Source organism: Aphelocoma coerulescens, chromosome 1 (genome assembly GCF_041296385.1).
Source record: "Aphelocoma coerulescens isolate FSJ_1873_10779 chromosome 1, UR_Acoe_1.0, whole genome shotgun sequence".
In the NCBI taxonomy this organism is placed as follows: domain Eukaryota; kingdom Metazoa; phylum Chordata; class Aves; order Passeriformes; family Corvidae; genus Aphelocoma; species Aphelocoma coerulescens.
Genome location: NC_091013.1, coordinates 39204746 through 39230190, shown reverse-complemented (window position 1 = coordinate 39230190; position 25445 = coordinate 39204746). Strand labels below are relative to the sequence as shown.

Genomic DNA, 25445 nt, shown 5'->3' with positions numbered 1-25445 from the left:
TTAACTGCTTGCTGAAGGTGCCAATCCCAGGTACCTTAGAAGTAACTTAAATTAGATTACTAATATTTATACAGCTAAAACCATATATACTTGATGATATGGAAAAAAAAAAGGAGTTAAGGCTAGATGTTCAAACTTCCAAGTCTAAAATTCCCTTAGTTCTGCATACTTGACTTTTCCAACTTTAATCCTATTTAGGCAGGTTTTAAATTTTATTTTATACACTGGACATTTGTCCCTTCTAACATTTTCCTGTAGTCCAGCCTTTCAAAAACCTAAAATTGAGGGGTTTCTGTATACCTTTTTTTTTTTTTTAATAATAATAATAATGCCTTACAAGACATGAAGAAAAATTAGCCAAAATTTTTATGGCCAGCCTTAAAGTTATAAACTTAAATTTCCATATGGCAAACATTATTATGTCACATTTCATCTTTTTCTGCTGATTTTAAGGAACAGTTATATTCAGTGACACAAGCAAGTGCATGATGCGCAATCTTTCCTGCATTGTGTGTTCCACTTCTTGTTTTCCAAACAACATTCTTTAACTCACAGAATTACAGACCTTCTCATTACCACAAGCAAATTTTTTACAAAGAATCTTTTTCCCCATGTCTACAGGAAACTGTCAAAACATCTGTCCTATAAAGCTTTTCTCTTAAGAGAGGAAAAATTAGAATGAAAGAACTTATGTGCATGAAGTATATGAAGATAAGCTCCATATTTTACTACATTATTGATTACATAATTGAGAAAATGCCCCAAAGCAATTTTTTTTTAATTCAACAAAATACTGTATTTTGGTATTTGGTATACCATATTCTCAAATAATTTTATAACCTTTTTTGTATCTGCTGCTTCTAATTTTATACTTGATAGTTTTTAGTTTTAGTTTAGAAAAAGCTTTAACACAGAGTTTTGCAATGATCAGACATTTTATTCAGCTCAGTAGCAGATTAAGTGGTGTTTTGCTTTCTTACAATACTTACTCGATTAATTTTATGTTCTGAAAAATTCAGTATAGGAATAAAAGGATCCAATTTGACTAAAACAAAGGCCACAACTCCAGAGCCAACATCTCCCTATGCAAAGGAACAGGGACCAAACAAAGAAATAGATGCAATAGACTCTCACAATGTAATGGTAGTCAAGGACACAGTCAAGCCCCCAATTCAACAGGACAGGTAAGCATGTTATCTGTGATTTTATGAGCCATCTCAGTGACTCTAGAGGCTATATTGTACTTCTGAGGTAATCTCGTGGTTAAGTACATGTCGAATCAAAAACGTGATGTATACTCGATTACCAGTGTAAAATATTGACCATCAGTATTTTGCAAAGGCTGGGAAAAAAGGATCTTTGAACCATAGCATCAGGTCCCAGAGAACTCTTATTTCTGAAAGGGCCTGAGATACTGGAAGAGGTTGCCCAGAGAGGTGGTATCCTTCCCATCCCTGGAAACGTGCAAGGTCAGGTTAGACAGGGGCTCTGAGTAACATGATCTACTTGAAGATGTCGCTGCTCATTGCAGGGAGGTTGGACTAGATGACCTTTAAAGGTCCCTTCCAGCCCAAACTACTCTGTGGTTCTATGATTCTAGGGCTTCTTTAGGTCTGGCCCCATATAAAGACATTCTAGGAAAAGACAGAAGAGTGCAACAGCTGATGAATCATCAGTGACCCAGATCAGCCACCAGTGGCAATGCTCTTCTTAAAAATCCCTTATGCTTTCCTGCTCTCTCACCTCCCTGCCCCACCCAATATACCCAGTCACTCAGTCCCTTAAGTCAGACTACAGCCAAGTGCCACAAATTGTAATCTCTCTGTCATGGTTAAAATTTGTATTTTTCATAATTCTTACTATTTTTGTTTCCCCAATTTGCGTTAGTGTATTTTGCTGGACTGCTTTTAATCTATTAAGTCCATTTTACATCTACTGATGCCAACTAAAATAAAACATATGCAAAGAAAGAACAGGCCAACATCATGCCTGCACAGGTGAACTCACCCTGGCTGTGTGTCATCAGTCACACAATGGTACGTAAAAGTTCCAAACATCTGCACTCCCAGGATCCCATACAGGAGAAGAAAGAACAGAAGGAAAATTGAAACGCTCCATATTTGCTCTCCAGAACGCCTGGCAAAAAGATAAACAGGTCACTGAAAGCACAGGAAATATGAAGTCTCCTCTGAAAATCTCTGAAATAGAAAATATGCTCATGCAAAAAGAGCTGTATTTCATGCTGCAGAAAATTTGTCCTTAAAACTGTTCTCTCGCTCTGTGCACAAACAGAAAAGGGGGCTGTGATTTTTTCTAAACCCTTAAGTTAGGGTAATTAAACCACCTGAAAATGGCAAAGGGTGGAACAAAAATACCCAAATAAAATGCATAAAATCTGACTTCTGTAAAATACTATTTAACAACTTTTACAGACAAGATACGGTAATGAAATAAACTTGATAGTGAATAAAGACCAAAAAACTCTTTCACTTTACCATGACATGTTTTTTGCCATTACATGCTGTACCAAGCACACTTACATGTGTTTGCATCTCTGTGCACACACCAATACATGCACAATCGTAACTGGAATGGTTAGAGCATGTGCTCACGTACTGTTATTTACAAATATTATCCTACTAAGGGTATTCACCTTGATTATTAAATGGCCATATTAATGGAATAGAATTTACTGCCATTGGTTGAAAATTACTGGCTACAGTTACTAGCAAAATTTGTTAAAATTTATTTAATATTTGAAAGTTCTGATCATTTTCTATAAAACCTGATGATTCCTTAAATATGGATAATAGCAAGAATTTTTTGGCCAGAACTAAAACTCAGGAGGGAAAATGCCCATTAAGCATGAAGGGTCATTGACTGACTACACAGTCAGTCTTCTAAGTCAAAACTGAAATAAGTTCTATTATTTTTCAGACAACAGCCTTACTTACTTCAAGATATTTGTTATCCTAGTTCTTGGCAGCTCAAAACGAAAATATATCCGGAATGCTCGGATCATAATGAGCGGTCGTGGAATCCGTAACATGCCCCAAGGTGACATTTGGTCAACTATTTCAGCTATTTCAAACACCTACAAAGAAAAGAATCAGTAGGTTGTCTTGATGACCCTGTCCTGCACCCATGTTCATTTATAGAGCTTTAAAAGTGTTAATACTATACATGTTTTTTATTTTCATTTTCAATCTTTTCTTGGTTTATTTTATAGTTTATTTGTACCATATTTTTTTAAACAAGTTTTTGTAAATACTTCAATCCACTTCTAAACTACCCTCATGAAATTAACAAAATATAAGCTGCCCATGTTCATGATGTCTGAGTCTCAAACAGCTCAAGAAGACTGTGCAAGCTTGTGCCATCTGCCTGCTTCTGTGCTAGTCCTACCCCAAACGTTTCCCACAATGTTGTTAGAAGTTATTAATATATATTTTCAAATATGAAAATCAGTATCTGTTAATGTTGTACAGCACTAAGGTTTTTACTATTATATGAAAGTACATGTACACAGATTGCCTAATGAGTTGCAACCTGATTATAAATTCTCCGTTTAATTCCAAGTGCATGACAAAACTGTACATCATCTTCTCCTAGACTCCACTTACAACATAAATTTCAGCCAAGGCACAGAACAGGGAACCATTTCCTCAGTACACTGACAGGTTATGCACTCCATAAAGAGTATTTAGCTGAATGATTGGGTGCAAATGTCTTGTTTTAATCCTTGTCTCTCACTCTCGGAGAGTAACTGCTTGATTTAATGTTTGCTCAAAGTACTAAGAAAATGGAAGGGGAACCTGGCAATGCATGAACTGGGTAATGTACGGTGCTTGTCTGTATGATCAAACTTCATTCTGCACGTGTACAAGGTGTACCAAAGTCTCCCCTGCGTAAAAAGCAGAAAATTACAATGTGTCTTAAATATGTCAGAAATGCATAAGTGCCTAACAGCAATCACTAGAGAACTTTTACAATCCTTATGCTACTTTAAGCTCAATGTCAGAGTTTTCAACCTGTTCTTACCCAGAAAACCAGGTACAGCTAAGGACTGACTGATTTGCAGGACAAAATTTGACCTACACCTTAGCACTGTAATTTTTTTGCAAAATGTCCAAGTTCCCTTCTTTATAAAAAATTTATCAGACTGTTTCCAAATGTATTTTTTTTCATCATGCTTCAATATGAATTTTGGAAAATGTTTTTTAGGTGTGAGTGATATTGCATGAAATCACTCCACTCACTATATCGTTACACTTACAGAATGGCAAACATCTACCATTGGAATAATTCTCCCTCTTGGCGCCTGACCTAGTCACCATGGCATCCTGCTAGACTCACTGGAAGGAAATGAGCACAACTGTCATGTGGAGTAAGAGAGAAATGTCTCTCTGAAGATCCTCTTTCTCCTTCTGACTGCACAGGTTTATGTTAACAAACTTCAGATTAAATAAGAAAAAATAATCAAGATAAAGTCTACTACTAATGTAGATATGCTGCAATGTGCAATTATAAATCTGTTTAATTCAGCACGGTTTTTTAAAAACAATTTGATCCATATACAACTCTACTTCCACAACTCACATTTATTTGGTTGTGCCATGTATTTTTCACAATTAAGGAACTATTCATTGTAAAAGGAAGTTAAATGATTACCTGTAAAACCAGTGACACCCAAAGACAAAAGACCATGAATCCATCAAACACACACCAACGATCCTTTACATAGGAGCTATCACCCTACAAGAAAGGAATGCTAAGAGGTTAATTTTTGTTTACAGTCAGAATTTACAAATATCATAAGCAAGAGCTCTTGGAAGGAGAAGAAGTCTTCCCTGTGTATTTTTAAGAGGTCACTTTTGAAAGACTCCAAAAGCCTAGTATCTGGATTAGAATATGCTAGAAACACATATACACATCTTGTGGGTGAATAAATACTAACTTCATTCTTGTGCAATACTTCTAAGTTCGTTTCAAAAACTTACAAAGACTTCGCTGTAAATCAAAAAACACACAAAATGAACACTGTACTTTTCCATTGTATTGCCCATTACAAAATACTTACACAGGAAGATAAGTGTAAAATGCTAGCAATCTAGCAATCTGTTGTGCCATTCAATTATTTGAATACTGTTGAACAGCTTCAATTAAATCAGTATCATTTTACACCCATTTTTTCATAAGTTTTCAGTCATTTTCCATGCTCTGGAGAAGCCTTGCTATTTCAAAACCACTTGATAGTAACCACTGTAACAACATCAGAGCACGGTTTTGTGTCAGTCCAATCCAGAGATCACTCCTAAAAGGCAGCATAGAGAATTCTGCATCCAAGCTCAGTTTCCTTTATACAACACTATTCTCAACCTCTGTTCCAGTTTGCATGCTTCAATATCCTCATGTTTCACACCATTCCTGACAACATGTGACACAGGCCCTCTACTGCAAGCTATAAGAACACTTCTTTGTTGGGCTGCTGATGCCAGACACTTCAAACACTGAACTGAAAAATATCTACATTTATTAGATAGATTATGGCTAAGCATTAGATAGTTTTGTGGACCTCGTGGAGCACAGAGGAATTTGGGGAACAAATGCATATATAGAGAGATGAAGCTTGTTGAGAGGGAGACTAGACAAAAATATGCCTAAGGAAAGTGGATATCCCATTCATGTAGAAACATATGCAGAGACAATGACAATGCATCTCAGGGCACAAAATCACAGCTTTTCAAATGAAGTTTCTCACAACAGATTTAATACAGCCTTCCCTGCTTCATACATTCTTTGGGTCCTCTTCTGTTAAGTGATCTTCCAGGTACATATGACAATGCTTGACATCCACTTTTCACAGGTATAATTGAGGGAAAAATTTATTGTCATGTCTGAAGAGTCTTGAAGCCGTTATTGGACTTGGCCTAATATGTGATTCCTGGCTTTATAAACATTTTAACTTATCTCAGTTATAATTATTTCAATATTTGTTTTTAAATGTCTCAGCATTATCATTGATTCTAAAAGCACAGACAAGATGTTTTGTTTTAATCTAATATTTTCAATGACATACACTATCCTAAAAATGATTTATCATTCCTTGCAGTAGGTGACAGCATGATATATTGTGTAAACAGAGACAAAATATGTTTTAAATATTTATTTCTCTTGCTTAAAATTATTCAGGGCAGAAGTGAACTGTTAGCATATCAAGAAAATACAGTAAGTGATTTTCATATCAGAAATAAAGGACAGAGAACTTCAGCCAAGGATTTTCTAACACCTAAAGATGTTACAGTTCTCAATTCAAGAACTAAGAGGGGGAAGACTGCAAATTAGGGAAGAAACAGAACAGGAACTTTTGCATCATATTTTTAGCCTGTCCTTCCTGAAGATAGTAGACTTAGTTCCCTGAGTAAACTGAGCTACTCAGTAACTCTTCACTCAGGGCTGGGAGAACTCAGCTATTTAGTTGTTATGTTCAGTACCTGTGAAGCAGAAATATGCTATTTCTCTACAGAGATTAGCTACTCACACTCTGAATCTCTTACTCTGGAACAAATCTCCAATGAGATTTGTATCAACATGCAACTTGAGTCCTTCAATTGTGGCTCTGAACAAAAATGCTGATTGGTCTTTCTCTTGCTGAAGAACTCCTTGAAAATTACTCTTCTTCTCTTAAGCACCTTTTGTCTAAACAAAAAGTCTTCCCTGAGTTGTTCTGTACAGATCTGAGCATGAACTTGTGCAGGAGTTCCTATATTCACTCCCCTGTGAATAACCCACCAAGTTCTCACTGAAACCAAATCTTTTTTTAGAAACTGCTTTTTCTCTCCACAATAGGTATGGTATGATTGAAGCAGCTTTGCTGTTTTCTCCTTACAAAGGAAGATGTCATGACCCTTTCCAGTCTTCTCACCAGTTAGGCTGCTGCACCACCTCACTGCTCTCTCTCTCACACCAGGCCTGCTTCCACCGCTTCACCCTCCCAGTAAGGGTGGCTTTCAGTGGATCGCCTACAGAAACTCAGAGCACCTGAACTACTCAATACTGAAAAAAAGACTTCTTTTAGGGGAGGTCCTGGTCCTTTCCACTTTACATGTAGAGAGGCTTTGGCTAAATCCTATTTGCCTTTTTGGCTAAATCCTGTTTGCCTTTTGTCTGGCAGTGGATGTGGTGGGGAATCTTTAATGCTTTCATACTGTGTATTGACATATTGGATGTTAGTTGCTGTTGGAAGCATTCTTAAGGCAGGACCACATTCTGCTTAATGAAAAAATCAGAATATATGTGCTACTTCCATGAAAAATCTAATTCTGGCTAAATACAGGCTAGAACTTATATATTAATAGGAATGAACAGTGAGTTTCATTCACATTTGAAAAAAAATTCTTTGGGCTGAAATACTACACTCATGGTCAATGGCAGCTTGTTCTTAGACTTGGAAAGGAATATGCATAAATGACATTTAAATACCTCTGGTGACATTGTACCTAAAGTAGCTGAAGTATTGCAATGTGCTAACCCCACACCATTTTTTCATTGTGTCTGCTGAAATCTGAGAATTATTGAGAAAGTTTCATTTGGTACTTTTTTCTGAATGCACTATTCCAGAACATGAAGGATTAGTACTGTAGACAAGAAGCCTTATGCAGAGACTAATCAAAATATCTTAAAGTCATTAAAGTTGCTGACTTCCTACTGCCTCCAGTGGATAGTGGATTCTTCTTGTGCACAGTAAGTCCTGAAAGCTTCTCCAGCCATATGATTTACAGCCTATCTAGACAACAAAATCATTTGCCACTTCTCCAAAATAAAGCACCACAAGGTGCCAGAAGATCCACTTTCTCAATTGTGCTGAGCACATTAAAGATAAAACACCTATTGCCAATATTAGGTGCCCTGAACAATCATTATAAAAGTTCACAGAGAAAAAAAAATTAAGACCTAACACACTGAAAATGTGAGTCAGTACAAAACCCAGAGAGAACCACAGGCAGAACTAATAACACCTGGGGCAGTCTCTCCATGAGAGCCATTACAGTTTGAGTAATCCCCAGAAGGGATGACTAGATGGACTGCAATTCTTTAATAAACGCTTATTTCATTATCAACTCTGCTGAAAACAAAATAGTCTGTGAAATTAACATCCAAATTGCATAAAGCAATCTGCTTAAAGATTGATTATGTCTGCTAATTTTCTCAAGCAATTTCAGTATCTCTGTGGTAAGGTAGATAGCTTAGCTAGATGATAGCATAGACATTCCCTAGGTCATTTCTGCCCTGCTTGTCTCTTAACACCTCAGGAACACCTTGGGATGAACAGCAAATCCCTGTAAACAAACAGCCTCCTCTGCCTCCCTGCTTGCCTTCAGGAATCTCTGTTTCTCTGTCATCCCTGACCTACAACCTGTTCTCTCAACCCTTCCCTCCTGCCTCTTTCCAGCTGACTCTGTCTGAAGGCTAAATGAAAGACGTAATATATCTGCCCTGAAAAATCAGATTTACCATCATTTGGAAAGGACTCCCGTAGTGTTGGCTCTCTCATTAGACCCTTAGTCTCCCACTTTTCCTCACAGTCTCTGACAAACAGGACATCTGAAAGAATGCAAAAGAGACCAGCAAGCTCCGTAACAACAAGCTACTGTGCCATTTTGTCATGATCACTGGATCCTGTATGTGCTGGTAGTGGTAGATAAAGCAGATCCAAAACTCTGGTACACCCTTCAGATGATCCTGTGGGCTACTTTGTGTAGCTCTACAAAGAAGCATTAAAGTGTGGAGGCTGACATTTATGGAGATTTTAGGAGCAGCAAAAAAGCACAGAAGGAAATGGAAGGAATAGAGGGAATCAGAATTTGGGAGCATATTTTTTTTTTCCTCCAGATGCAATGCTCATTATAACACAGAAAAAGCAAGCTATAAGAGAGAGCACAGCTGAGTTAGGGAAACCAACCTTCCCTCCCCCACTCCCTGACTCCACAGAAACACAGAAGTCTGAGTGGGACACAAAATTAAATCAGAGCTCAAGGGAGCACCTTTCCTAACCTCTCTCTGTCCTTGCATATGCAGATACCTACACACACACAGATGGTATGTATCTCCTACCTGGTCACAGAGTATGCATACATCCCTTATGTTTTTGGCTCAACTTCAAACTTACCCTATTTCCTTAAAAACCCGCAGTTTATAGTCTGCTTAGCAGCAGAACAATATGGACAATCCAGTTCAGACCCCAACCTGACAAATGCTTTCAGTACTTTACTCACACAGTAAAGCCAATGAAGAAATATGGCCCAATCAAGAAGAAAACCTATGTCTGACTTCTGTTCTAAATTCTCCTTTTTCATCCCTCAAAATAAAATTATTTCGCTAATGTCCTCATGTGTCAAACCTTAGCAGGAAACAAAGGAAATTGTGAATTGCTTAGTTAGGACCATGCTAATAACTGAAGAAAAACTGACTTCTTTTAAAATGGGTGATCACCTCTAATTTAGTCCTCTACAACAGTGATAGGATCACTTCAAAATAAACCAACATACATTTTCTTAAAAAGTCTGTATTAGGGGAAAAAAATAAACAATATATGTGTGTGGGAATGACACAGCTTCTCATTTTCTCTATGTCTTCTTTATCATAAAGTATCTTCATTCATAACAAAAGAACTTATTTAAAATATACTCACATAACAGCAATTGATTTGAAAAAGCCAACAGAATTAGAATTTCTGTGTAAAACTTAACTCTGAATGGCTACAATGAGTATAATATCACTTATCATCACTGAATTAAACAAGTTCAATTTGTGCATTGTACCGAACTGTTCCAACATCAGATGTTTAAGTAACACATCACATAGTACATAATTTATCTTTTTCCTAACATATACTGTAATATTGAGAGGAATCTTGTATTCTATGCTAGAAAAACATTTAAAAACCATTAGATATTACAGCACAAAACCCAAAATTACTCTGTTTTAATTAATAAAATGAAACACAACCCTTGCTAGTCCTTTGGGTTAGAGTGATGCCATACATGCTACAGACACACAACACACACAGTTCCAATTGATCATTACAAAAAACTTCCTATAATCACTACAGAACCACTACTTTATCCTTTGCAAATATTACAAAAAATTATTTTGAACTGCATTTGTTGAGATTTTCAGATTGTTTTAGCAAACACCAATGACGATACAAGGCTAAAGAACTATTCACTAAAGAACAGTCTCAAACCTGTTTTTAAGGCACACTAGATTTTTATTAATTTATGTAATTAACTACACCAAATTTAGTATTTCATGTTTCATATCATAATGGGAGGGTATTAAGCCATAGTATTCACCATTTCATATGCTGTTTTTAACAGAAAAAACCAAACAACCAAACGCCAAAAAAGACTGTAAAGGAAGAAACAATTCTGGCTGTGAAGCAAAACTCAAGACTTTCAGACAGACAAGAAAGGAAATCCTTTCAGACAGACAAGAAAGGAAATGCTAAAAATCCTATAACAGTGTTTTCTGTAAAAAAAATGGGTGGAGGAATTAGTAAGAGTTAAAAACCAGTGTTTTAAACCAAAACTGCTAAGTTAAACAAACAAACAACCCCCACAAAACAAACAAAAAGAAAACAACACAAAAAACCCCCCAAACAAACCCAAACCAGAGACAAGCATCAAGGCGTTACAGTCACTTCATCAAGTACAAAACTATCGAAGGGAATAACCATTTCCACAAAACAATGGAAAGTAATGCTACAACACACCGCCTGTGTCACCCACAACATTGTAGAGCATCTCAGTTCAAGTGAGTGTCAAGTATTTTGGATTCACCACTATACAGAGCCTCCAGGCTCACTCTTCATATCTAGTCCATAGAGGAGAGATGCTAATTCCCAACAGAAATACGAGTCCTAAATCATTGGGAAAGGGAGCTTTGCTGGTGTATCACATTGCTGCTCTCTTGATACACCACCTTACCATTGTAGCTGGGTGCCAACATGCCCTGCAGAGATTTTATGGGTTACTGCACTGAAAGCCTAAATATCATTTCCCGCTCCATCTGCTCATTACTCATCTGTATGCAGTGCCCCAGGTATTGCCTTACTAGCTGACTCAGCTCCCCTGGACGTCTAAAGGGTTCAGCAAATCTAAAAGTGGCTGATCAGGAGGAGGATTAATAGGATTCCCCTACATGGAACAGCACTCACTGTTTCCAGGAAGCGCACAGGAAAAAAATCTCCACTGTGAGAAGAGTTAAACATCTGATCACGCTGCCCAGAGAAATGTCAACATGTCTTTTGCTAGAAATATTTAAGACTCAGCTTCATAGGACCCTGACTAATCAACTCTGATCCCTGCTTTGAGCAAGAGGTTGGTCCATCTCTTCAGGTTCCTTCCAACCCAGACTGTTCCCTGGTTGTGGGCATCTAAGCCAATCTCCTACAAATGCCACTTTCTTGGGCTTGACTCCAGTTCTACATCTAGTTCCACATGCATGGACATCTGCTCATGCTTGGAAGTAAACTGCAGTCCTGCAGAAGTGATGTGAAGTAAACAGTGCTGCGCTTTGTCCAGCAGTATTCTGCCCTCGCCTAGCTCCAGTGTTTATGGTGGATGCAATGGGCAGATTGGGATCCAAATGGTTCAAGGTGAAAGCTTTTACTTTGAAGTATCAAATATTGCCTGGAGGCTGAACAGGGAGATTTGATAGGCAAACAGTTTCATCTAACATGACAAAACTCAGATTTATGATTGACATTAAAAGCTCTCATTCAACAGAAAAAAAGCCACAATGATGAGGGTTGGAATACATAAGAAGGAGCCACTTTACAGAAAGAGGATTGTATTATTTGGTAATCAGCATTATAAAAAACTGAAGAATACATTTTATACTACCGAGACCAGGAAAAGTTTATTGAAAGAAAAATCCTAGTATAGCTGTAAGAAAGCTGTATTTATATTAGTGGTGGAGAAAACAATACTCTGAAATCCAATTTTACATTCATCTTACTCCCTTAAAAATCCCACACAAATTTCACCATTTTCATGAAAATACAGCTGCACAGAAATGTTTTTATTCCCTTCAACAGGGATTTGGATATCATTAAGATCTGTTTATCTTCATGTCTGGTTTGATCCTCTCAAATTAAGAGAGATGGCATGGGAACAAAATAAAATAAAACAGAATTTTTTAATTATAGCAAACTTCCTGGAAAATGCAAATTTCAATACAGAAAGGTACATTAGGAATGAATTTCCCTCTCTTGCTACCTGAAAACATAATGTGTTATCCAATATGCTGGTTTTACTGCTTTCCCAGTATATGTGTCATTTTATTCTGATATGAAGTAATACATTAAAAATATCCCTCAATAATAGCTGCTTTCATGAAGAATAACAAGAAAGTAATCCTTGAAAGTGCTATTAGAGAGGAAAAAAATAACATTACCAAAACAAAGTTTTGTTCATCTAATTGGTCTGTATATTGAAAGAGCAATTTCTAGCTACACTATGAAAGTCAGTGTGCAGTATAGTTTTTCTTAGTAACTTTTAGGTTAAATTTTGATCACTATGGTAAGTCACTAAGTATTATATGGACACATACTTCAATGCATGCCCCAGAATGACTTCTCACTAAAAACTCCCATGACCCCTCGACCGGTTAGAATAAATACCATTTTTATTTTAGAAATCCTGCTTATGTACTTTCACCAAGTAATTTAAATGCCCTTGATTTTCTAATATGTTAATGCAAAAATGGTGCAAAAAGCCCCACTGTGTAATATGAGTCATTACTTTCCTGTAATAAACACTCCAACAAAACCAGACACAAGTAACCATAGAAACAGGTGCGTATATTCCAGTGCCATGGTCTCTAACCTTCCCTGGCCCACAGGCAGTAACACCCAACTAGCAGCCTGCTGCAGGCGACTTCAAATTTCTATTCCTCATGATAATCAGTTTTAATTTCTTTAATTTCCTGAGACTGGAAACAGCATCCAAGCATTTTACGAGCAACACAGTCCCAGTAGGCTGGAAACAGATGTCCTTACAATGGACGTGGACACTTAGCAAAACAGCAACAAACACAGGAAAAAGGTGAGACAGAAGAATCAACTTTTGTAGACTGTCTTAATTCAGATAATGGATATAAATACTGTTTATATGAAATAATATTTAAAACTAACAATCACAGCTCCAACACTGAAATATTACAGTATTTAAGTTATATTTTAAAACAATTTGAAATAACATTCTTTGCCAACACAGGATAGCAAAGGACCTGCATGTCACATCTTCGTTTCCAACACCATTATACATAGTGCAAAATTCCATTTTTAATATATATGTATATATATATATGTATTTTAATATATTTCTGTATTTGTAAAATAATTTGTCACAAGGATAAGTAATTTTCATCATATAATCCCAAGACATAGGGTAAAAGAGAAACTCAAATCTTATGACAAATGGTCTTACTGTGTTTGCTCTGTTAGCTTTTTACTAACACAGGTAAGTAGTTCTCTCTTTCTTTTCCCTACATTCTGTTTAGTCAAAGCATCCCAAAATTTTCTTATCCTTGCCACTAATTCTGTAGGTTATGTCCCTGTCCTCAAGGTCAAGGTTCTCACTCTTGTTTGTGACTTGCACATCCTGAGACTGAGCTTTCAGCAGAGCTATCGAAAGCACATCAGAGCACGTTATTGCCGGATGACAGGAGCCACATACTCTGTTTTACTATCCAACCTTTGAAAAGAACACAACTTTCTGATCCTTAACTCATTTATAAACTATGGGTATACACCATTTCTAAAGTCATGGAGTAAAATTATTTTCAAAATTTCAATCTTCTATTTTCAGTCTGTAATGCGATAGAAACACCCTTGACAAAGTTATCAAAAGCTGATGAGCCAGTTGACAGTGTTTCACTATAATTCTATTAATATTTCCATCACTTATCAGAAAGATTAAACTACTTTTGTGTTTTCTCCATTCTTGTTTGATGAAGATGGCATGTTTAATATTAAAACTACTGAAAAGAAGGCAAAACAGATATTTGTAATTAAGTGCAGTAAACATGAGCTCTGTAATTGATAACTCAAGACAAACTTCTGAATTAGGATGATTATGGAAAAAACTCATTTAAGCATAAAATGAGTTAATGCCATAAGTATTAAAAAATAACTTAGCATCCCATTGTCTCTATACTTTCGGTAGTCCCCTGTTACAGTGGGGATACTGCAACACGCCTATATCAAACCAGGAGTCCCGTGGAAAAGAAATATATACGGACGGATTCTTGCTAGATGTTTCAGAGATGTTTATTTCCCCAGCCGCATGGCCAGGCTCTGCCGAGGAACTGCTACAGTCAACACCTGAGCTGCTTTTCCCGCGCAGGGGAACACAAACCAACCAATGGGGAACGAGGCTGACCAGGGGCAGGGAAACCCCGTGCCTCCCTCAGGGGCTACATGGCAGGGGAGGGAGATCCCAACAGTCCCCACCTGCCCACTGACAATAAATATACAATGAGTTAGAGATTTGCTGACTGTGCGATACATGCTGGTGAGGTGTTAGCCTGTGTACTTTAAACTTCCCTTTCAGTCAATGGAAAAAAAAAAAAAAAAAAGACCAAATAAATTATCCTTTGAAATAGTCTACTTTAGACACAAAGAACTAATTGCAGACAACTGCAGTCCCTCAAATTAGTGCTGATGAATATTGGTTTTTTTTGCCTATTTTAAGTCCAAAAATCTATTTTTTGCAAGCTCCATTCTCAGTTCTCTCCTCTTGAGCAGACAGACAGCAACTACAGCAACCAAAGCACCTATCAGAAAAATGATGAGGAAATGATGAGGAAAATGTTCTCTCTGAACAGGACAAATGCTGCCTGGAAACACCTGACATGCTGGAAGCGACTGATTTCAGTTAACTAAGTAATTTGTTGTCTTTACGACTAGACAGAAGCAGGCAAAACTGATCCCATCTATTTGTGACTGTGTTGGTAGAAGATGAAGCTTAGTTTCAGTTCCTGCCTGAATTCACCAAGAACGCAGAAAGCTAATGGTGCAACCATTCACTTCTGCCCCTTGCAGGAGTACTGAAGTCAGTGAAGAGCACACAGCGCTACGGAAATAAGACTCTGACAAATCCACTCACAACTACTTCAGTTAGTACAAAAGTTTTGCTGTGAATGTAATTGATTTAACAATGGGGAAAATGTTAAGGACCATTACCTATGACTTTTTGTAATCTCCTTTGTTAGTTGACATGTGTCACAACTGCACAGAGAAAAAAAAAAGATACTTGTATTGAATTTAGCACAGTGTTTGTGCTGTATAAAAAAACATTCTCATTTTCAGCATTAAGTGTCAAAGTGGCTTTTTTAACAGACAGGAGAAGGAACTCTCACATTTTTTTTACAGTGTAGGAGTAGGATAAACCATGCCTTCTTTTCACAACATGATTTCAGCATAGGTTCTCTCATACCATCTTAACAGTGATGAGAAGCTGCAAGGAGGATGCAGTCTAATGAAGAAAATTTCATAGACCTTCACGGTCTTCAGTGTCTATGGAATGAAACTATATCCATTCATCTTTAATCCCCTAAAGGCTGAATTATCATCTGAGATAACTGTTACTTGGTTCCTTTTTGTTATAGTTTTGGCACATTTTCCTCTTTGGTTATTTTATTATATATAATGTCACCAGTGCAACTGTGCCTAATACAATTTACCTGAAATATTTCTCTATCTCCCCACACAAAAGCCAGAAGTAAATACTTCTAATAAAGGTAAAAGATGCCTTTAAAGTAAGGTATCCTTACCTTGATCATACACATGTGAGATTACCTTCAGAAGATGCATTATTAGAAAGCAGAAGGTATTTTTTCATCCCACTGACTAAAAGAAATAAAGTCCTTCTGTCACAGTTAGGATGCCCTCTTCCTTTGAGAAGTCTGATGTTCATCTAATAACACATCTGTTTTAGGCTTGAGAGTTACCCTTCATTTCTCCAATTCCATCCCACCTCCTTTTTCAAGGAGGAGATAATTTTGGAAACTTTCCTTCAATCAGTGAACAGACTTGTGTCAAGCACATGCAGTCATGCTCTTAAGTGACATATGAGTGGGCACATCAATGAGAGCTTTGATTCTGAAGGACCGTAAGACTTGTCAGTTCAGTTCCAGGTTGACTCATGAACTATTTTGACAGACCCAAAGAGTAGTTGCTTCATGGTACTCTCAGAGGCCTGCCAATCAATCAGTAAGTTATGCAGTAGACATAAACTGCATGTAATTTGGAAAGCACTTTAAATTTTATTGATGATAAAGTGAAGGAGATTGATCTGCTTTCATTTGACAGACAATACTTCCTTGATGCAGCTGATTCTTGCAAAGCTCTTTCTGAACAAGGAGCATGAAACATGACAGGAATCAGAACCAAAGAGTCACTGAACCCTGTTTGCATTCTGGGAACTAAAGAGCATGAGAACAAATCTAGGATCAATTGAAGGAAGTGGAATTCTAAACTGAAAAGATCATGAAAATACCAGTGTCAAAATGAATTCAGTAAGCTTTAACTATGCACTAAATTGATTACATTTTTTATTACATTTACTATCACAAGCCATCATTCTTCAATACAGGATTTTTAAAAATTCAATATAGAAGATTATTGTTTAGAATGCAAGCGTATGTCGTAAGAAACAGATTTGCTTTAATTCTGTCTCTGTCTCATATAAAACTTCACAAACCACTCCAAATTCTTACTGCCTGTACATATATTTTATACAATGCAGCCATTACATACATATACAATGCAGACAACATTAGGCAGACTGTCCTAGAATGTTTGTAAGGTATCTTAATCAGTAAGAAATTACAGTCTGAATTTAATTCTTTCAGATACAAGTTTCAAAGTAAAGACAGATGTATTAATAGCATTAGTTCACTTGTTCATGACATGTGACAATAGCTGCATGGGCAGCCCAAATTTTGGATAGATTTTACTAACACAGCAACAATAACACGGAAGGAAACACGAGTAATAAAAGACGCAACACCCGTGCAACATTTCAGTTTAACTTTCCTTCTGGGATAACAAACTCTTGGATGGAGGCATTGGTTTCTTTTGTCACTTAGTTTACCCAGGGAAAAGGGAAACATTTTACAGACAAAAGGCGAGCAGTTTAGAACGTACTTTTCTTTCCTAAAAACCCCTTGAAATCAAAGGAAGTATATTTTTCACTTGTCCTCAGAAGGTGTTAATTAGACATGACTTAGCATTTTCAAAACCTTCTTAGCTCAGCTATACTTGCATTGTTATTAATTGGGACTTATGTGAATGGTGCCTAACTTCTCCATAAATTAGGTTTCTTGCTGGACTGTAATTTTGCATTAGTCATGGTTCAAAGGTTTATTAGCATTTCAATTCCTAAAGCATTTACAGAAATACTGATTCATGGTAAAATTCATTAGAACCATATGGCAGTGCTTTCATTGGTACTACACTCACTAAAAGTCTTGAATGCATTTAAATTAGGAGACTTCAGTAACAAACTGCCTTATATAAAAATATTTCATATACAAACATCTTTAATAAATGCTGATAGGTTTCTAAACAGTGCCTTATTTACTTCATTTGTCACTATCTTTGGCGGCCCATGGATCAATATGTTCTTGGCAAAATTATAATATTAAACTAATATTTTCCCTAGAATCAATAATCCAAAGAATAAGTCAAATACTTCACTAAAAAGGATTATTCATTGAACAGCATTGAAAGAAACATGGAAAATTTTGATTAGCCATTAGGAGAAAGATTTTTTGCATAAGGTTGGTCAAGCACTGGAATAGGCTGTTTAGAGAGCTTGTGGAATCTTCATCCTTGGAGGAGTCTGAGAATCATCTGGACAACACAAGCCATAGGCAATGTTACCTAACTGGACCAGCTTTGGGCAGCAGGTCAGACCAGATGACCTCTGGAGGTCCCTTACATCTAAGTTATTCTATGATTCCTCGAATGGCACCAAAGAAGGCACTTCATTTCAGTGCAATTATATTCACTGATGAATGCTACAAGACATTAAGTTTTAAGCAAATCCTCAGTTGTTAAAATAACGATAAATGCAGCCGTTTTCTACTTAAACTATCTTTGAGTAACAGTGGTTATGTCTAATCTATTTTACTGTATTTTTATCAGATAAATGAAGAGCAAAATGTCAGTGTGCGAAAGAAACAATCTATGTTGTTATCTATACATGTATAAAACGAATCGAGGCAATGGGACCAGCTCCAGACAGCTATTAATTCTGTGTGCCCAGACTCATCAGACATGCTTCAAAGACAAGTTCATCATATGACGATCAGAGATAAATTCACCCTGTGCAGAGCAGCTAAGGACTCTAGGTCTGTCGAGTCCAGAGAAAAGGAGGCTGAGGGGTAACCTCATTGCTCTCTATAGCTTCCTGAAGCGGGGAAGTGGAGAATGAGGTGCTGACTTCCCTAGTACCTTGTGATAGGATGTGTGGGAATGGTTCAAAGCTGTGTCACAGAAGTGACTGGTAACTAGGAAGCATATAGAGGGTGGTTAAACACTGGAACAGACTTCCTAGAGAGGTGGTTGATTCCCAAACCCTGTGTTTAAGAGGCATTTGGACAATGCACTTCGTAAAACACTTTAAGTTTTGGTCAGCCCGGAATCGGTCAGGCAGTTGGACTAGATTATGGCTGTAGTTCCCCTCCAATGGTCCCTTCAAACTAATTCTATTCTATTCTATTCTATTCTATTCTATTCTATTCTATTCTATTCTATTCTATTCTGTTCCATTCCATTCCATTCTATCCCAGAATCACAGAATAAGCTGAGTTGGAAGGGACCCATAAGGATCATCGAGTCAAATTCCCAACCCTGTACAGGACAGCCCCAAGAGTCACACCATGTGCCTGAGAGCATTGTTCAAATACTTCTTGAACTCTGTCAGGCTGGTGCTGTGACCACTTCCCTGGGGAGGCTGTTCCAGTGCCCAGCCACCCTCTGGGTGATAATATCCAACCTAAGCCACCCCTGACACCACTTCAGGTCATTCCCTTGGGTCCTGTCACTGGTCAGAGAAAAGAGATCAGTGCCTGCCCCTCCTCTTCCCCTCACGAAGAAGTTTTAACTGCAATGAGGTCTCCCCTCAGTCTCCTCCAGGCTGAACACACCAAGTGACCTCAGCCACTCCTCATACCAAAAGGCCCTTCACCATCTTTGTTGTCCACCTTTGGACACCCTGATAGTTTAATATCTTTCCTATATTGTGGCACTCAAAACTGCTGACTTATATTCGGCTTTCTGTAGACCTGGACTCCCAGGTCCCTTTCCATGGCACTGCTTTCCAGCATCTCACTCCCCAGTCTGTCCATACATCCAGGCTTGCCCCATCCCAGGTGCAGAATCCAGCACTTTTCACTTGTTGAACTTCATATGGTTGGTGATTGCCCAGCTCTCTGATTTGTCAAGGTCTCTCTGCAGGGCCTCCCTGCCTTTGAGGGAGTCAACAGCTCCTCCCAGTTTTGTAGTGCCTGTGAACTTGCTCAGTATCCCTTCCAGTCCTGTGTCCAAGTCATTTATGAAGATGTTGAAGAGCACAGGGGTAAGGATGGAGCCCTGCGGAACCCCACCAGTCACAGGTCCCCAGTCTGATGTCACCCCATTCACTGTAACCATTTGTGCCTGACTCATGAGCCAGTTGCTCACCCATCACATGATCTGTTTGTCCAGCTGTGTACTGGACATTTTGTCCAGAAGGATCCTGTGAGAGACAGTATTGAAAGCTTTACTGAAATCCAAAATTATTATATCCACTGGCTTCCCTTGATCAACTAGGTGGGTTACCTTGTCATAAAAGGAAATCAGATTTGGTAAGCAGGACTTTCCCCTCATGAAACCATGCTGGCATTGTCTTTCAGGTGTTTTTCAATACCTCCCAGACTAATCTTCTCCATAACTTTACCAGACACTCAAGTGAGATTGACAGGCCTGTAGTTTCTGGGGTGCTCCATCTTGCCCTTATTGAAAATTGGGACAATGTTCTCCAGCTTCCAGACAGCTGGGACATCTTCAGATTACCAAGACCACTCAAAAATTGCGAGAGGTTTTGCGGTGACATCAGCAGCTCTGAGGATTCTTGGGATACATCCCATCAGGCCCCATAGATTTGTAGGAATCCAGTTGGAGCAGCAGTTCCTGCACATTTTCAGGGACAACTGGGAGTTGATCATTCCTGCAGTCAAGGTCCTCCAGTTCAAAAGCTGAGATCCCCTTGGTCCATCATCCATGTTGAACATAGAGGCAAAAAATGTGTTAAACACCTCTGTCTTGTCCATGTCCCTGTTTGTAAGGTGACCATTCTCATCCTGTTAAGGGCTGACGTTATTCTTACACTGCTTATTCCCATTAATATACTTGAAAAAACTCTTTTTATCGTCCTCCACAGTTCTGGCAGGTTTAACTCCAGATGAGCTCTGCCCCTGAGTTCTCTCCCTGCAATGGCAAGCAGCATCTTCCCATCTTCCCATGTCACCTGATCTTGCTTCCACTGGGCATACATCTTTCTTTTTTGCCTTATTTCCAAGAGAAGACTTCTGTTCAGCCAAGCTGGCCTTCTGCCTCTTCTGCTTGACTTCTGACATTTGGGAATTGCCTTCTCCTGTGCCCTTAGGAGATGATGATTAAAAAGTGACCCGCATTGATGGACCCCAGTATCTGCAAAAAAAATTTTCCCAGGGAACCTTACTTACTAATTCCATGAGCAGCCTGAAGTCTGCTCTTCTCATGTCCAGAGCTGAGGTTTTGCTGACACTTTTCCTCCTGTCAACAAAGATTTTAAAGTTTCGCCAAGATGGCCACCAATCTCCACTTCACTCACGACATCGACTCTGTTGACAAGCCATAGATCAAGGAGGGCATCTTTCTGAGTCACCTCCCTTAGGACCTGTTCCATAAAGTTGTCACCCAGGTTTTTTAAGAATCTTCTGGCCCAGGTTGTACCAGCTATGTGATGCTCCCAGGTAATTTCTGGCAAGATGAAGTCCCCCATAAGGACAATGGCAGTGCTTAATATTCTTTTCGCAAAAATCCAGAAATTTAAACAACCCAGTAAAGACAGTAGGCTATGCAGCAGCATATCTTTCATAGCCCCTAGGTGTTGACTGACAGTGAAGTTGGTATTTGCATACTCAAAAGCTCAGAAATCAAGCCTTGTAGAAAAGTCACACTGTCGGCCAGACTTCCCTCACTTTCTGCATTAATATCTACATTTCTTTTTTTCTGCAAGGCTGTACTGGTTGTAATAGTAACTTTTTATCCCCACACTTTTCAAATGTTCATGATGGTCACTAATTCCTCACGCATAATCCTGTGTCCACATCTTCACTTTCTTAATGGACACCTCTGAATAAGAGAGCACACGTAGCAGCCAGAAACAGCACTGCACAAAGGATTATTTTGGCTTTATACAGCCCATGAAGATTTTCTGAGAATCATCTTATTTCAGTAACTTTCTAAATATTAATATTAATGACAATTCAACTTTTTATATTAATATTCATTAAGTATGATGACACAATAGCTCGGGTTTTTTTGTTTGCTATCTGCAAACTCAGAAAAAATTCAAGAGCTTAAGTACAACATCAGATGGCTCTGGAGTCACCAGACCTTTCTTTAAGGAGTTAAAAGCAAGTATAACATAACACACTAATTATCTATTATGTGCAGTAGTGATATAATTGCATTGCCAGTAAGGTCTGCATATGGATTTTCTACATGAAAGCTAAATTTGTATCTTTTTGCAGAAGGCTAGAAACAATCAGTGAAATAACGGTACCAAATAATGTTTACTAAAATATTTCACAGCTCTTCAGCCTCCAATCCACTTATACAAATTAACCCAGCAACAACAGCAGACATATATAAGAGAAGCATTTTGTTTACCAACACGGATTATATCAAGGTAAAAAAATTCAAAGCAAGATCACTTTTTCTACTAGCTCACCATAAGACTCATATTCTTATTTAAGTAACCATACAACAACACATCCAGCCATATGAAACGAAATCAAAATTCTAAGTCCATATATGGACCAACAGACATTTACAAAATATTCTTGCTAATGTGTATATAGCTTATTTTTCCTTTCATTCTTTATAGTAATAAAATGAAACTATCTGTTTCTTACTAGAAAATCTTTATTATGAATGTTTGCATTATATTTTGGGGGGATTAAATATGCAGTAAAGCTACATCCTTATCCATCTGTTTTTTCAGTTTATACACCATGGTGTTGCCTGCAGGTAAAAACAATCATAGCAAGAAGAGCAAGTTAAAAAAAAAAATACCAAATGTCATTAGCATACATTCAGATCACTTGAAGCACACAGAGAATACTGTTTAAACGCTTACCTTAACTATCCCACGGATATGCATTTTTGCTATCATCTCTGCAGTGTAAAGAAACATCAACAGAGTATCAAGAGCAAATGTAACATACTGGAGAGGTGGATAATGCTCAAAGGTCTTTGGAGTGTTCATACATACAGAAATAACACTGATGATGGCACAAATTCGTAGTAAAGAGTGTACCCACTGGAAAAAAAAACAAAAACCGAACACAAGATATTGCAAGATTACTCTGATGTTCAAAAACACCTCAAATATTCAGCCTCCATAACTTATCTGGCACTCTTTTGTAAACACATGTCTGTGTCCTTTTACATCACGATCCACATACAAAAGATCTTCAACCAAAAACAAGCACTCCTAAATTACTTATACATATATAGACCCATATATAATTTTATTAGTTAATTTGTGAGGTTGTATAATTCAGAAACCAAGAATTAAGAGCCACGAAACTGAGAACTAGAATTCCATCATTTCTATTTTGTGGCATTTGTAATTCAATTTCTTTTCAAATGACAAGTCATCACATTTATGGGCAGACAATAAGTAGAATTAGTTGAAGTTATAAATTGGGTGGATAGATTAAATAAAATATCTGTGGAAAATTTTAGCTCAACACTTAGAAGAAATTATTTTAAAATAAATTCACAGTTCAAAAACCTAAGTGAGAGGCACAGGATTAAAACCATCCTTCTAGTTATGAAAATAATAATATAAAAAGAATAAATATAAAAGAGACTATGTCACAGACAGCTACTTCTTTCAGGATTCATTTTTGTTCCAATCAAGTTTTGTTGCTATAGGAGAACAGTTCATTTCTTTTACTACTTAGGACTCAGTCCCACTCCTTACTGCCAGTCAGAGAGGGAGGTGTAACAAAAAAGCACAACATATCAATACAGAGGTTTAGGGTTGGATTTTTTTATTTTAAATCAAAACATCATTGAAACATCTTGAAGCTAGACAAATATAATGAATCATAGTTGGTAAAGTTGTACTTATCAAAACAAAAAGGAAAAGATACTTCAGCAAGAAAAAAAATCTTTAAACAAAAACCACTGAAGTATATTTATCAAAACTGTTCATCTGGGGAAAAATTCTACACTCATTTACAGTGTATCTCAGACCTTTTGATATCCAGAAGACTTAAGAACAGCCACCAAATTTAATACTCACTGTTCACTCAAATATAATGATATTTGACCCGAATTGAATAGCTCTATCATTTGCATACTCTGAGCCCAGATTAATAATTTGGAAGCAGAAGCCACCTGATGAATGATCTCTAATGACCCTTTAACATCCACTTTGTTTTGAACCTTGTTTCAACTGAAAAAATTAATGTAGGTATTAAAGTGTGGCTGATATAAAACCCATTATCTTCCACAGTAAACTGTCAGTACTACAAACACTAAGCAATATACAACTAGTCCATCAGCATGACAAGAAAAAAATTATTCCATAAAATAAATTCCTTGTGCATTGTGGGATGAAAAAGGTAGGTAAATAACCCATCAAATATTTCTGCAATGACAGTTTGAGTTTATTACAGCAGCCAATATGAACATTCTACTTAAATCATTTACAAGACAACATCCATATATTAATTCATGCTAAATAGTTTTAGGTGTTAAAACTCAGCAGCAAAGCTGAGGGCATCTGGCATCCTTACTGCAAATGAGATGATGGCTCCCTTAAATGAATGCAATGCTAACAACAGGTATTATTTCAGCATATTTTACTTCCTGCTTTTAAAAAGTGAAAAGTTATAAACTAAGAGAAATATGAAAATGCCTTCTCTGCAAAACCAGAAATCATTCACAATATAGGAATCCTGGATGCATGCTCACTGCATTAATAAATAATAATTATTATTTATATATAAATAAATTCAAACATCATAACTATATTTAAATGGTAAAGACATTTTCTTAATACTGTACAGTCTATTAATAACTCCACTCCTAATGAAACTTTCCCCAGTTTCAAGTTGCCAGACACTTTTACACCTCTCCTTTTCTCGGGGCAGGTTTTAGGTTAAATGATACCAGAAAAACGAGAGCTGTACTTCAAAATTAACAACCAAAATACACTTTTACATTAATAAATACTGTAAAAGGAGAGATTTGAAAGTCAAAAGTGCTTACTGCTGTCTGCCACTTGAACAATGAAAAGCTCCTTTTAACATCCTTTTCAAAAGCTCATTTTATGAACTTTTAATTTCAACAAACATTTTAGGAACTGGAGACATTGAAAGGATGGCTGTTTTAAAAGAATCAATCAGACAGACTGGTGGGAAAACACTGCTTAATCATCCCATAATTTTGCAACAGCCAAAAGAAACAATTTTGTTTAGTCTTCGACATTTTTCAAAAAATTAACTGGTACACTAGCAACTATAGTCCAAAATTTGTTTCTGACTAGTATCTAATTCAGAATTTTTTGTGGAAGTCATATTTCAACAATACAAGTTACATTTAACTTAAAATAGTAATTACATAAAGAGATACCTACTGGTTTGTTAATCCATAGAATATCTGCATTGTCTGACAAAGATTCATCGGGACCAAAATCTGTAACTGGCTGGGCTTCCACCCTTGAACTCTGTTTCCTTTTGAGCATCCTGAAGTTAACTTCTCTTATCTATAATCATGAAACCTCCTTGGTGAGAAAAAAACCAGAAAACATTAATTCACTTAAACAATTTTATGATACATTTTGAATTGTTTTATAAATAACCTAAAACATTTTGTTTTCATGCATACTTTTGTACTTACTGATTAATAAGATATTGATTTTACTATATATAAATCACTGACATGACTCTTGTTAGTTTACAAAAAAATTACACAGAGGTATGCAACACAGACAATTACCAGAAACTTAGCAATGCTGACAGAAAATTTGTTCCAATATGCAAAGAATGCTATTGCTATGAACTTCAACACTGAGTAATCATTGGATGGATTTGACCTGGAGCCATTT

At 37.1% G+C, this 25445-nt stretch overlaps 1 protein-coding gene across 2 annotated transcripts in view; it reads right to left on the bottom strand.

The window, feature by feature from the left end:
- NALCN (sodium leak channel, non-selective) overlaps window positions 1-25082 on the bottom strand; it is a 229631-nt gene extending 204549 nt beyond the window's left edge. For both annotated transcript variants that reach the window (XM_069007795.1, XM_069007806.1), the window contains exons 1-5: window positions 24975-25082; window positions 22461-22643; window positions 4672-4755; window positions 2955-3094; window positions 2008-2136 (exon numbers count right to left, since the gene is read on the bottom strand). In XM_069007795.1, the coding sequence (XP_068863896.1) occupies window positions 2008-2136; window positions 2955-3094; window positions 4672-4755; window positions 22461-22643; window positions 24975-25082 (644 nt within the window). The remainder of the gene's footprint in view (window positions 1-2007; window positions 2137-2954; window positions 3095-4671; window positions 4756-22460; window positions 22644-24974) is intronic.
- Window positions 25083-25445: the final 363 nt, after the last annotated feature.